General features: G+C 43.1%; 1 protein-coding gene across 4 annotated transcripts in view; it reads right to left on the bottom strand.

Moving 5' to 3' along the window:
* LOC119008443 (dipeptidyl aminopeptidase-like protein 6) overlaps positions 1-13,888 on the bottom strand; it is a 219,307-nt gene that overhangs the window by 5,663 nt on the left and 199,756 nt on the right. For all 4 annotated transcript variants that reach the window (XM_037078756.1, XM_037078757.1, XM_037078754.1 and 1 more), the window contains 11 exons: positions 6,677-6,831; positions 6,242-6,339; positions 5,612-5,735; positions 5,481-5,519; positions 5,150-5,257; positions 4,942-5,033; positions 3,452-3,499; positions 3,221-3,339; positions 1,778-1,849; positions 966-1,073; positions 203-272 (listed from right to left, as the gene is read on the bottom strand). In XM_037078756.1, the coding sequence (XP_036934651.1) occupies positions 203-272; positions 966-1,073; positions 1,778-1,849; positions 3,221-3,339; positions 3,452-3,499; positions 4,942-5,033; positions 5,150-5,257; positions 5,481-5,519; positions 5,612-5,735; positions 6,242-6,339; positions 6,677-6,831 (1,033 nt within the window). The remainder of the gene's footprint in view (positions 1-202; positions 273-965; positions 1,074-1,777; positions 1,850-3,220; positions 3,340-3,451; positions 3,500-4,941; positions 5,034-5,149; positions 5,258-5,480; positions 5,520-5,611; positions 5,736-6,241; positions 6,340-6,676; positions 6,832-13,888) is intronic.

The raw sequence follows: 13,888 nt of genomic DNA, 5'->3' as shown, positions 1-13,888 counted from the left end.
TGAAAAGCTTAAATTTGAGCTGCAGAGAGAGCCAAACAAACATTACTGAAATAACAGGGACGACAGGAGGACGAGCATTTAATATCCAGCTGGAGACGGAACAGAGCAGTGTGTCTCTCGATCAATACGTCTGAATCAGCGCTGCGAGTGGACACGCTGTTGTTCCTTGTCTACCTGTGTGAAAACATCAACTCGTACGTACACGAGCAGCAGCAGAGGATAGTGTGACGTTTCCACGAAGCCGGCCGGTTTGAGGATCTGCATCGACAAGGCTGCAACACAGATGCAAGCAAAAACAGTCACAATTGATACCACTTTATGACGACAACGTGTCAGAATAATGTAACATCTGCAGTCTAAAATACAGGATGATGGAAGTTGGGATGCTTTTCAATCAATACCAGAATTAATTCTGCAGAAAGTGTACATGATATCATGTGATATCACAGAGGTTTGGAGAAACGAAGAGCCCGATCTCACCAGAAGAAGAGATGTTTTTATGATTACAATACCAATTTCAAACATTTCCTCTGTGTGTCTTTTGAAACTCTTGATAGTTTTACCTTATAATCAGGGTCCAAACAGGTTTTTAAAAGTACAATACAGCCAATTTAAAAGAACTTTCAAGCTCTCCAAACCAAAACTTTGTCATCTGGTTTGAGACACCAAGAGATAAGAAACAAACAACAAGACTAGTTCAGATATTAAAAGAGTTTTGTTTTACAGCACATTTAAATTCAAGCATGTTCCAAATCTTCAAAACAATAACGGTTCAAATTAAATTTTCTGATCCCATGAGATAAGAAGCCAGTAACACACATTAAAGAATATAAGAGTGTAGAATCTAAAGTGCTTCATTTTAAAGGTTCACTGGCCAGAAAAAGATAAAAACCTTTATTAGGTTTTGCTTTTGCTTCTCATGTGAGTCACTTGTGTCTATTAACCCTCCGACAGGTGACACGTACTGTAGTCGTCCATGTTGATCTCCTTGTACTCCACTGTGGGCATCTGCATGGAGGCAAGAGTCAGCATCAGGTTGTCGTTGTTCTCCAGCCTGTGGACTTCTGCGATACCTGCAAGATGCCACAACCGTAACCAGTGAGATTTACAACGTTTACATCCAGTAAGTTATCACACATACAGAGAAGTTAAAGTAAAAAACGTCTCATCGCGAACGTAAAATCAAAATTCAATCAGACTCTTTTTATCTCCATGTAAAATCAGACTTCCATTCTTGGATTATTGTGGATTTGTAAGTGTTTTAATATCACAAAAAATACTTCTAGTATGAAAATACAGCACCAAAAAGTCTGTTTTTAATGATCAAAAAGTGAGTACAGACTCGCTGCTACCACAGTTGACTCTTCACCTTGTTAATAATGATGTTAAACAGCTGAATGCATGAAATGATCTGCAGTAATAAGATTGTATAGACTCAACAGAGTCAGAGCAGGGACATCATACTGGTAAAAGATGACACACACACACACACACACACACACACACATTACAGTATGCTGATATAGCCGTCGAGCAGGTCATAATGTAATGAGGACGTCCATTGTGAGGAGTAATGTGATTACTGCCATTATTCCCGGACTTGGCTGGTGGACAAACAGTGACTCAGTGCACAGGTGGTCGCTCCGTCCCCTCCTGACAAGGTCGTTCTCCATGTTTTCGCAACGCCGCTGCGTCACAAGGTCACCCGCTAACGTCTTTAACATGAGACGGAGGCTTGTGAATGCAAATCTGTGCTGGAGTCAGCTGGAGTACTCACTCTCTCTGTCCTGCGTCTCACTCTCCCCGTCTCTCTGGGTCTTATAGACGGCTACGAACGGGATGTCCGGGCCTGAAGAGAAAGTCAACAAAGTTACTTTTATAAACTTTTTACACTGCAGGTGTACATTGACTGGGTTCAGTATTCAAATGATGTCAAATCTACGGTGGCCCTGGGGAACAAATCACAACGTCAAAAAGGAAAGGACACAACCACAGGAAACAGCAAAGAGGAAAAACAATGACAAAAATATAAATGTAACGGCAAATAAAACACAGCAACTCACAGAACTCAAATACAAATTAAAAAAACCAATAACAATAAAACACAATGAAAAGATATAATGCAATAACTCAGAAAACACAACAACAAATATAACACAAGAACAACTCGGAAATCACAACAGCAAACAGGAAAAAGCAACAGCAAAAATAAAAACGCATCAGCAAAATCATCAACATGTCACAAAAACCATCAGCGGATATAAGACAAAAGACAACAACAAACAACAAATGAAACACAAATACAAATATAAAACACAACAACAGCACACAAACACAACCACAAAATGAAAATTTAATTAACAAAGAAACGAAACACAACATCAAACCAGAAATCACAAAAAACAAATATAGAAACATTCAAAACAACAGAAAAAACACAGCAACAGATTGAAGTGTAATTAACAAAAGTGTTGTACTTCAAATAGAAATTTATATATTTATTGTTTTTTGCTTTGTGTTTTGCACTTCAGGGACACCGTACTAAGTCTCCTCCAGCAGCTCCAAACAATAAAGTAGAAACCAGAGAGAGAGACACGTCTCAGATCTTTTGTCCATCAAACAAAGAGCAAATTCTTTGCTTATTCGATTTATGTAATCCAGTCGCTGAAATTGCTTTTTTCTTTCCATATCTGGGCCACAAACTGAGGCGGAGTCCGTCTCGCTAAAGCCCTAAAAACCTCAGATCGGAGGGGAGGAGGGACGGTGGATGAAGTGATTGATGCACTTAGTAAATTGGGAGCGAGCTGCAGGAACACTGTGGTGAAAATACACCAGCCGCTCCCTCCTGCCCTCCTTTTTTTCTTCCTCCCACTCTCCGTCTCTTCTCTTGGTAATTATATCAGAACTGCATGGCGTACATTCTTCTGTGGTTCTGGTGGCTTTATGGTCACTTCCTGTTTGATTTCGGTTCGGCGGTAATCACTTGCTGAGGATCAGAGGTGACATTAAAGTGTCGGATAAATCTGCGAAGCCTCAAATTACAGGGTTCTGTTTTCAGCGCTACATCGAGACCTCGTCTGCTCTTTTGTTTCGTCATGCAGCATCATACATGGATCAAGGTGAAAGGAGAGGCAGAGCATGATTCCCAAAGTCTGGTCTGTTTTTTTAAAACTTCACCACAACACTGAAGTCAGTAAGTACATTTACTCGGGCGCTGTACCTTGGCAGTTGAGCAGGAAGTAGCTCATGTTGTGGCTGAAGGAGCCGCTGACGTAGGCACAGCTGTCGGACAAGGCGCACGACAGGCAGCGGCGGTTGAACGAACCGAAGGTGTCGGCGCTGCACAAACAAAAACACATTTTCAAGACTTTTCCTAGAATATAAATGAGCTAAATGTTCACGTTTGACTGCTGCTAAAGAACAAGCGCAACACAAATGAAACAGCTCTCACCTGTACAGATGTCTTCGCTTCGGGCCGTCCTCAGTGCTCAGGAAATATCTGCATTAATAGAAGAGAAAACACACGCTGTCATTCACATCGCTCGGTTTTTCTCTGAGTCAGCGCTCAGCCTCAAAGAGATAAAACAAAAAAAAAAATAACAAAAAACACCTGGCAAAGCAACGAGCCAACTACTCGCTCGAATAGATGCTTCATAAATGAATGATGGGGGTAAAAATGGGGTACTAATCCTTTTAGAAGAGAAGTAGGCCAACTCAAACCCAGAGAGAGAGAGAGAGAGAGAGAGAGAGAACAGGTTCGAGGTTTTTCAACTCCAACACTGGGAACAATGACTTGTGTTTGCAGACATGTTTGTGTGTGTGTGTGTACATGTGAGACGGCGTCAGTCGGATCACAGTTGCTTCGTGGCCCCTCGAGTGTGGGTGTGAATTTATCTGGGAATATCTGAGATGAGTCAGAGTCCACAGAGACGCTTTAACACTCAACACATTCTGAGCAGTTCAGTGTGAGAGCGAGGAGAAGAGCACGAGGCTCAACGCAACACGAAAAACTGGTCATGGATCAGATGTAATAAACATTTTTTTGTTCATTAAACAGGGTTAAACTATCTGCGTCACTGATCTCTGTCCAGGGTGCTGAAACACTCAAACACATGGACACAAACCGGCTCTCTGTCTCTGTCCATGGTGCTGAAAACATTCCACCACATCGTCTCTCCTGCAAAGTTTGAGTTTTTCTTGGTTTAACTTTAAATTATGTTGCAACAAACATTATCTATCACTAAACCTCAGTTTAGTTTTTACAATGAACACAGTTTAAATTTAATTCTGCTGCTCCATTTAAAATTAAAAATGTACCGAAGCCCCGAGGTGGAGACGTTTGTTTTTGTTTCATCTAAATTGTTTTCTCTCCTGTGTATATTACTTAAGAGCTGGAGGGGGAAAAACAAAAAAAACAAAAAAAAAATGTTTTGCCTGAATAATCCTCAGAATGAGTTCCTTCAATTTGTGTTTCCATGTGCGGAAATGAGAAAAAAAAAAAGAAATCTGGAGAAAAAACCTAGTGTGAGGCCGAGTGGAAGAAAAAAAGATTTCCAGGAGAATTTTTTTTTTCCATGTGTGAAACTGAGTGACAAAATAATCAGGAGAAAAATATCTTTTAACCAGGAAAGTGTTCAGATTGGCACTGATCTGCTCAATATGTTCTGAGCGAATGTCACAGGTTTAAAAAAAGAAAAGAAAAAAAATGATCAAGATTTTCACTTAGTTTCACAGATAAAAAAAAAATATATATTCACTGTCACACATAATCCATTGTAGATGAAAAAAATAATTTTATGGGTTTTTTTTTTTTTTAAATAAAGCAACATCCATACAGTCTAAACTATGGAGAATTGTGATGTACTAAGAGAATATGTGATGTACTGATATTTTCTGGCTGTGCCTGTGGTCGGTGATGCAGGATGGTTTAGTGACACTCACATCAGCTGGCTGTCCTCATTGTAGGCCAGGACCTGGGTGACGTCCCAGTCTCCAGATGTGATGGACTGGAGTGTGTCTGTGCTGGTGTTGGGCTTCAGAGAAAAAAAAAAACCCAAAATCATTAATATTATTAAGACAAGCGCATATAAAGACAATGGAGGAGTTGATTTTATTGCCCCAAAATGTGTTTCAAATACTGCTCTCCTACCTGGGAGATGGACATGGAGATGTGGAAGAACTTTCCTCGGCCTCCTTGAGGGATGGCGCGTGTGAAGAACAGCTTCAGCCCATCTTTAGAAAACAGAGGCTTCTCATTCTGAAGACACGCAGACGATAAGTCAATTAAAGAAACATAAAAATAAAGCACCATAACTGACAACACAAATGCTGAGTGCACTTGAAGAGTTGAATCGAATCACTGGATGATGCAGCTGAGAAAACACTTTGTTTTGATGATCATCATAAAGAAAATAACCAACGCTATAACCAAAATGTCATCTCTCAAAATATAATCAACAACTCTGCGTCAGTATTCTCACCTGTCTGTGCAGCCAGCCTTCACTTTCATCCTCGTGTTTCTGTAGAAACAGGTCGACAGCATTCAGTCGTTGTGTATAAATGAAGCACACAAAGTACACTATCTGTACACACACACAGTGCTGAGGCGTACCTTTGTGCACACCCCCGTCGTGGCCTCACACAGCGTCAGTATGGAGATGTTCTGGGCTCGGTTCAGCCAGTTGATGGCCAGTTTGGTGGTGGTGGCCCATTTCACCATGGTCACATAGTACTCCCTGACAAACACACAGAGGTGTTATTATAAATAACTATTAGCTTTGTTTACACTGCGAGGTCTGAGAGCCGGCGTCGTCCGAGGGGAAGCAACAATGAATACGTGTTCAGCAATGAAGCAATAACGAGCCACAATGTTTCCGCTCACCAATTGCTGATTATAAAAGAATTTGAAAAACGGGATGAAACATTAATGATCTCTCGCAGAGAAATTGAGACATTAGTGCAGAATATAATGAGCCACAGAGAAGGAGGAATAAAAAATCGGGCATGAATACAAACAGAGCAGAAAAAAAAAAAAAAACTGAACACAGGACGGCATTAAGTGAAAATGCATCACTGGAGACGGAGAATCAACCAAATCTTTATAACACAAAGACAATAAAACATCTCATAAATAGCTTCATGACATGAATACGTGGTGAGAGATTTCACATATGCGTGGATATGTACAAAATATGTAAACGCAGGAGGTAGGAGGAGAGAGATGATTGGTCGACAGCCTCACCCTATCCTGGGATCATCAGGTCGTCTCATCTCGATGGTGTGAAGAGGTCCGTTCAGGTTCACGACGTACAGAGTGATGACCGGGTTCTCCTCACCGGCCTGAACACGTTGAAGAAATTAATATGTTATGATAAATAGGGATGTAATGGTACATGTATTTGTTCCCCAGAACAAATGGATACAAGACGCATCTTGATGTACAAAGTTAGCCGAATTAACCAGAAGGTCCGAAAAGTTCTGAGTTTGTCGCAGACAGCTTTTCATAAAGTTTATAAAGTTTCTCCTGACTGCACAACTTGCAAAATTGAGGGATTTTTAAAGGGAGTCTGGTGGAACAAACTTTAACTCACATCTACTCACTCTGTTCAAAACAAAAGAAAGAAAGCTAGCTGTATGAATTTTTTTACACCCCTTAGTGCTGATGATAAAACTGCACCTTAGGGTAGTGGTACTCCTTCCCCATTGGGTACGGCGTGCCCGTGAACATGGGCAGCTCCATCCTGGGCACCAGGGTGTCGTTGATGGTGGCGTACGCTAGCCTGGCACCATCTGGAGACCACCAATGGGCGATGTGGGACTGGAAAATCTCCTCTGGAAGAGAGAGGAGGAAAAAATGACCATCAATCATAATGACAGCAGGTTAAAAAAAAAAAAAAACCTCACACAGCGGGGATACGAGTTAATTACATGGCTGCGGGCCAACAGAATCACACTGCTGCTTCTCATCGGGGTTAGAAATTAACAGGTTTTATGGGGAAAATATCTTTTAAAATGTAAATAAATGCTGTTTAATCAGTGGTGCTCTTTGTTACGCTTTAGAGAGGCTCGTTAACATGATTTCTTTATGATAAATCGAGCAGTTTTGGACAAAGGGACAATAATCCTCCGTTAAAATCAGGTCGAAGAGGCAGGAAAATAAAAGTTCTCCTCTCTGCCCCGTCAGCAGCGCAGCACACCAACTCTTACCTGACCTGTTTTTCTATATTTGGACCCTCTCATTCACTCTGCACCTCTCTCTCTTTTAAACCTGCACACACAAACACACAACCGGAGCACCGGATGCTGAGGTCATAAATCACAGCGGCTTTTAAATCCGAACACGACCCCCATCGACCGAAATAGAACCCGGCTACGTTTCCCCAGGAACGAACCGAACAAGCAATTTCTCACCAGGTACGACTGCAACCGAATAACTAACAGTTTTTGGGTTATCATTACCTCCCTCCTTCTCCCTCCCTCTCTCTGTCACCTCGACTCATTTCAGACTCGCCACCTCGACGGTTCCCTCAGGACGCTCTGCGTGCAGGTGTGTGTACTTAAAACTATGTCGCAGTCACACACCATCTTGTTCGACTGACAGCGAGAACACAACGGATGATAAAAGCAGTTCTTTCTGCTGCTACACACACACACACACACACACACACACATATATATATATATATGTATAAACTCCTCTCCATGGAGAGTTATTTAGAAATTATGCAAATAAAATCTCGCTGAGGGAACTTTTCCTGACAACACAGCGTCATTATGAAGTTCTGCTGCGTCGACGCAGACGGCGTCAAAAAACAAAACAAAAAAACAAACACTCCGACTCTTTGTTACGACGCGCCAGCAGCCACGTTTAAAATCAACTTTTGCAATTAAAATTTCATTAATGCTGTTTATCTGTGGGACTGGGCGCTGGCTTTGGGGAATTAACACACATCAACTACCAATTAGCATTTTCATTAACTGTGCGCGCTCGTTGGAGACACTCGACACGCAGCATCGCTTGATGATGACGCTCGTGTACGTTTGTTCTTTCAGCAGTCCTGCCCGAGTGTTGGAGCCTGTAGCATCTTCCCACTGCTGGACTGAACTAATAATAAAACTCAGGCATCTCTGTTGCCAGTCACACTAAGAAAAGGGACCAATGGAGGCAGTTAGTCCAGTTAGTTTCCACCTGCATGACTGGATGTCATCTGAAGACGAACAGAGCATTTCTTTTTAGCAAACGATGAAGAAAAATAAAAAAGTAATATGATTTCCCGCATCGCTGGTTTCCCCAACCTCACTAGCGGCAGCTTTTAAAAAGCTTCTCCGCGTGGAGTGGAACCCATCGGGCCCGTCGGATGCTGCTCGGCTGGGGGGCGGCCCGGTCACTTTAGCTGATGTGTGCCAGGTAAACAAAAGACAAAGTGAAGTAATAATGACAGAGAGACGGTGTAAAATGATGAGCTGAACTCCCACTTCTTCCTCTTAAGTAACCAGATTATTTCTCTTCCTTTTCTTTTTGGACCAGAGCCTGAATGATTCTGGATATTTGTGAATAAAACCTGCTGATACCGTTAATTCAGCCGATAGCTTTAAAGACATAGTTCACGAACAGTCACTGGAAGATTAAATAAGATACTTTACACACAGTATCTTTTGAAATATGTGCTGTAAGCAAAAAACTATAACAACTAACAATACTGGTATGTCAGCGATATCGGCTGAACCAGATATCGGTCGGGCTCTAATGATTAGCGAGCTGAGGCTGGCCTCCTCTCCCATCCTGCTGTGTGGAACCACATTATTCACTTAGCAAAGAGCATCATTAATGCATGAGACGGTACGAGTCGAGCGGCCGATGGGAAATAATAATGTGACACATCCAGGCGGACTGAACTAACGAGGACAGGAGAGGAGAGGAGAGGAGAGAGAAACTCAAACGGTGACGGATGCTTTTCATCCAGCTCTTTCTTTCAGCAGGAATAATCCATCTGGTGAACTCTGCACTGAGTCACCGACGATGACGTTGTGTTTAAAAAGTTGGCGACTTCTTTCCAACAGAGGGCAGCAGAGTCACATGACAGAAGAGTACAAGTGGCGCGAGCACTGTGGCACAGAAAGAAAAGCTGCCCTCATTCATCCTGACTGTGTTGGACCACTTTACTGATCAGCTTAACTCAATCTGCTGTATGTTGAACTGAAAAAGTCCTGGGATCTACCCGATGGAGAATTCACGAGTCTGCTCGGGTCGAACTGAGATGCAGAAGTCGTGACATTCTACTTTTTTCCAGCCGGGAAACATGTCAGAGAAGCAGCTGTTACTATAAATACAGCGCAGCAGCTATCACGGCGCTGACTGAGGCGACGGTGTAGGTGCCAACCGAGCGAGAACAGAAAAGCACATGACGGAGCGAGGTGAGATTTTGTGCTGAGCGTCTTGACAGCCTCGTCTTCAGCTCCATCCAGAGAGCGCTGCACGGTGACGAGGGAAGAAAATGCTGTTGCAGGTTTTATATCAAGCTAACAGACGGTGTGTACATGTAACCTAAAAGATGTTTCCATAGACGACGGTTAAAGAGGCACTCAGACAGACTTGCATTATGGGAAATGTAGGATCCAGCAGGACTTTGACCCACATTTGAGAACTAAAGGTCACGATATCTCACCGTTTGTCTCAGTTTGACGAGGATCAAACAGTCAAACATCGAGTTTTCCGTCCGTGATTGAATGTTTGCGATTTGAGTCTGCAGGAGAAGCTCGTTCCTGTGATTTTACCACCACGTTACATGTTGTTTCTGTTCCGTGGACGCGGCGTTGCGTTGTCTTATTTTACTAAAATGATTTGCCGAAATAAGCTTCTGTTGATACTTTGTGTAAGTAACAATGCATGCAGTCTCTGAATCTGTGGTTGATTCAGTAACACTTTTGCATAGATTAGCCAGATTTCAACTTTATGTGAAATGGACTGTCTCTTGTAAACCTGAAGCTACGCTACCAGCATGCTTTGCACGGCTGCGTGCATGGACAGCGAATTGGCGGAGCAGAAAAAACAGATCGTGTGGACTCTGCTGTAGTTTCACACACTTCCACTCCCACCTGCCGGCCCTAAAGACGACACACTCACCTCACCTGCTCACCATCTCCATCACCTGATTGGCTCTTTGCTTTAAACACCAGTGCATCTCAACTTGACTGTCTTAGACTGTCTCTGTCTCGTATCTATTGGCCCTCCAGCCTCCAGTTTGTGTGTTTTGGATTTCGCTCAACCTTCCTCTGACTAAAGACTCTTTCACTGCTTCCCTGGGTTCTGTTGTTCTGTTTGGACAGAGACAATTTATTTCCATCATGCAAGCTTCCAGGCTCCATTTCTTTCCTCTACAGATATTAAAATCAAACAAGCTCCAGCACTCTCATTTATAATGTTTTGATTTGCTGACTTGATCCTTAAAATTGTCTCCTCTGGCGGACGTAAGATTTCTGTTTACCAGCAACTCCAAAAATCTGCGTCCGACAGTGACAGTATCAAAGTGAAAGACACCGAGAAATCATCAGACTGTTTCCTGGTCCTGCTGTTGGTGTGAAGATCCACAGGCGATGCAGCTCGGACGTGCTTCAACATAACTACCTCCAACTGTACGCCTCGCATCAGCTTCAGCTCATAAACTCAAACCAAATGTTTTTATTCCCCTCACTAATCTCTCCCTTTTCGAGTGCACCAAGTGTTGACTGTGCGGTTACTCGGCGGCGCCGGCGGGACTCGGTCGCAAACGGAGCGATAAACAGACACAAACCCCGGCGAACAAGGCTCTCGATGCAAACAAGTCATCTGGCCAAACATCTACGGGGGCAAAACACAGTTCGAATCAAAAAGCAACGCTGCAGTTTTTATCTCGCCGCACCAGAGCCCAACAAACGGTCGTTTCCCGGGGCCACGTCACGCTGCGGGACGTAACGGCATCAGCACAGCCTCGGTAATCAGACGGCAGACAGATGACAGAACACTTGAGACTCTCCTGAGGCCTTTTGGACTATTACACACAGCCGGCAGGGTTTCTTGGCTGCGTCTCTTTAATTGTTTTCTCCCAGTCTCCTCCATGCAAACAAAACACACACACACACACACATTTGTGGATTTAAAACAGCAATGTGACCCCAGAGGACGTTCAAGTCTGGGAGATTATTCGCCAACCTTTCACCCCTCGGCATCAAATCTGCCAGAGCTTAAAGGCCTCGTCCGTCCTCGGCGGCGGTCTGAGCCTCAGCTTGACCTTGGCCAGAGCGGAAGCTTGAGTCATTAACATGGAAAATCTTCCGCCTCGCGGTCACACTGATGAATGTTAACATTGCACAATCTGGCGCAGCTCCTAAGCTCCCCTGCAGATGCCGGCATCACCGCTGGGCCGCTGCCAAATCTATTTACAGGCTTATGGACATTTTCTTTTTTGAAAAGGGATTTAACATAACGGGAATGAAAGTGACTTTTAGTGTATTAGAAATATAACAGGATACAAATAAATCAGCACTATTGGTATGTAGAATCCATTTTGGCAAAATGCTGTGGACACCTGAACGTGACACCAACATGTGGTTATTGAACACTTCCTGCTCAAATCGTAAGTCTCCAGTTTTATTTTTTTCGGGCGTTCCACTGGATTTTGGAGCCCGGCAGCAGGGATTTGCTCCCGTTCAGCAACAGGAGCATTAGTGAGGTTGGACACTGAGATAAGGTCGGACTCACAGCTGCTCTTCCTGTTCGTCCTCAAAGCATAAAAAGCTTTTACTGGTGAGCCTGGCTTTGTTGGTTTGAAACAGGGAAATAAAATATGATCCAGTGATGTCATCAGTGTTCACCTTAAAGTGAAACTCTCGCCAAAGTGCAACCTCGGCTCATGTGACTTTTCTGGCTTTCGATTTTAGTCTCGTTTCCTTTTTCAACTTCAAGGTCAATATTGTTTTTCGCTAACGACAAAACTACGAATCATCTGTGCAGTTACCCTTCTGACTCAGAAACAACACTGAGACAAAACATTTAACTTGACTTGACTTAACTTGTGAATGTTTGGTATTCAGGTAATCCAAAAGAGACAGAAAGAAATCAAGTTACAACACTTTAATATTGTGATACTTGGACCACACTATTGACTACATGTTTTAAAAAATAGCTATAATGGATATAAACTGAGTGGACAGTTAATGTTCATCTTCACCACAAACATTCAAAATCACCACTCCATTGATTTAACACGTCTCCAAAACCGTCTCGACACAAACTGGACCTTACAGCCTTCGTCTTTAGAGGGTTAGAGGCAGGACTGTCTCACCAGACTTAATGTGGAGGATAAAAATTCAGAAACAACGACTTGAGATACGACCATGAAAGTGAATCACCACCTCTCTGAGTCTACGATTAAAGACGAGGCTGTTAAATCTAACTACAGCTCGGTGCACCGAATAACATGTCCAAAGAAACTATGATTAATAATAATTAGTTAAAGCCTCTTATCTTTGGATTTCGCTTTAACTACCTCATTATCTCCAAACGTCCTTATTACTTCAAGACACTGTTTGCAATCTCAACTTGAAATAACGCCTCATATCTGTGACTGAATAATTAAATACTTCACGATAGCAGGCTTAAAAAAATCAGCAAAGGGAGGCACAAATACTCGACTATATTAAAGCTTGTGATTAAATTAAAATTTTGTTTAATCCGACCGGAGGATGACAGGAGGAGAATCTCCACCTGCCGTCACTGGTGACATCCAGGAATAAACGACAATCTAATTTTGTGTTTCCATGATTCGCTTTTATCTCATCATCATGAGCATCGCCTCGATCCCGTGGAAGATTTATCTGGTCAATAAATGATGAGTGTAAATTACAAAACCTTCAGCGGCTCATAAATACGAGTCAGGAGGTCAGCGTGCTGCAATAACGCCCTGATGAACGTTTAAATGCTGGAGGATGGACCCGGCTCCTGGAGGATGGACGTGGGTTTTCCAGCGTCCAGTGAGATGAGAGGAGGCTGCAGGGTTGATGGCGTTAAATTAAAAAAAAAAAGAGGAAACGGCCTCGCAGCCTCTCGTCCTGCACCGTCGACCTCAGATAACCTCCGCGTCACGGCTCCACGATCCTCCCGGGTGGCAGCCGTTCACATTATCAGACACTTACGTGCCGTTTTATGCTCCGACTGGAGGATTAACAGCTTGTTGTATATCACAGGTCTGTCTCCATCTCTGCTATCTCTATATCTGTGTGCTCGCAGCTTCCCCCCCTCGTCTCCCTCCCGCTCTGTTATTAAAACACTGTTCCACTGGAGCAGAGTGTGCACTCAGCGCAGCGGATATAAATTCATTAGGTGAATGCTAACACAGCGCCCGTCGCTGCTTTTTTTATTTATTTATTTTTTTTCTGACTGCGAGGCACGCAGGTGATCCTTTGATCAGAGAGCGCCGTGACATCTGTATCGGAGTGTGCGCGCCACACGCCACCGCTGAATTAATGCAAATCAATCCATGTAGAACATTCATTCAGAGCTGTGTAAAGCAGAGGCAGATTGACAAGAGTTTCCAATCTTTTTAATTTACCTGCAGGAAAAAAAATCAAACGCCTGCACGCCAAAAATACTAATGTGGCTGCAGACGCTGGGGAGTTGTGCTGTCTCATGTCATTACTCGCTGATACATGTGTAGCAGCAGAGTGTTCAAATTAGAGTAACGGGAGGGAATGAGGAGAAAAGAGAGAGAAAAGAGGTTCACTTAAATATTTTACAGCAGACACTTTGAAAGGCTGCTGCTCTAAACGTGCTGTCTGGGTCTTCCACACTTGTCTGAGCTCATATCGACTGTTGGAATGGAAAGATTATGTTGATTATGACATTATTCTGTGG

The sequence above is a fragment of the Acanthopagrus latus genome, chromosome 19 (genome assembly GCF_904848185.1).
Source record: "Acanthopagrus latus isolate v.2019 chromosome 19, fAcaLat1.1, whole genome shotgun sequence".
Classification (NCBI taxonomy): domain Eukaryota; kingdom Metazoa; phylum Chordata; class Actinopteri; order Spariformes; family Sparidae; genus Acanthopagrus; species Acanthopagrus latus.
This window is presented reverse-complemented; position numbering and strand designations above follow the sequence as displayed.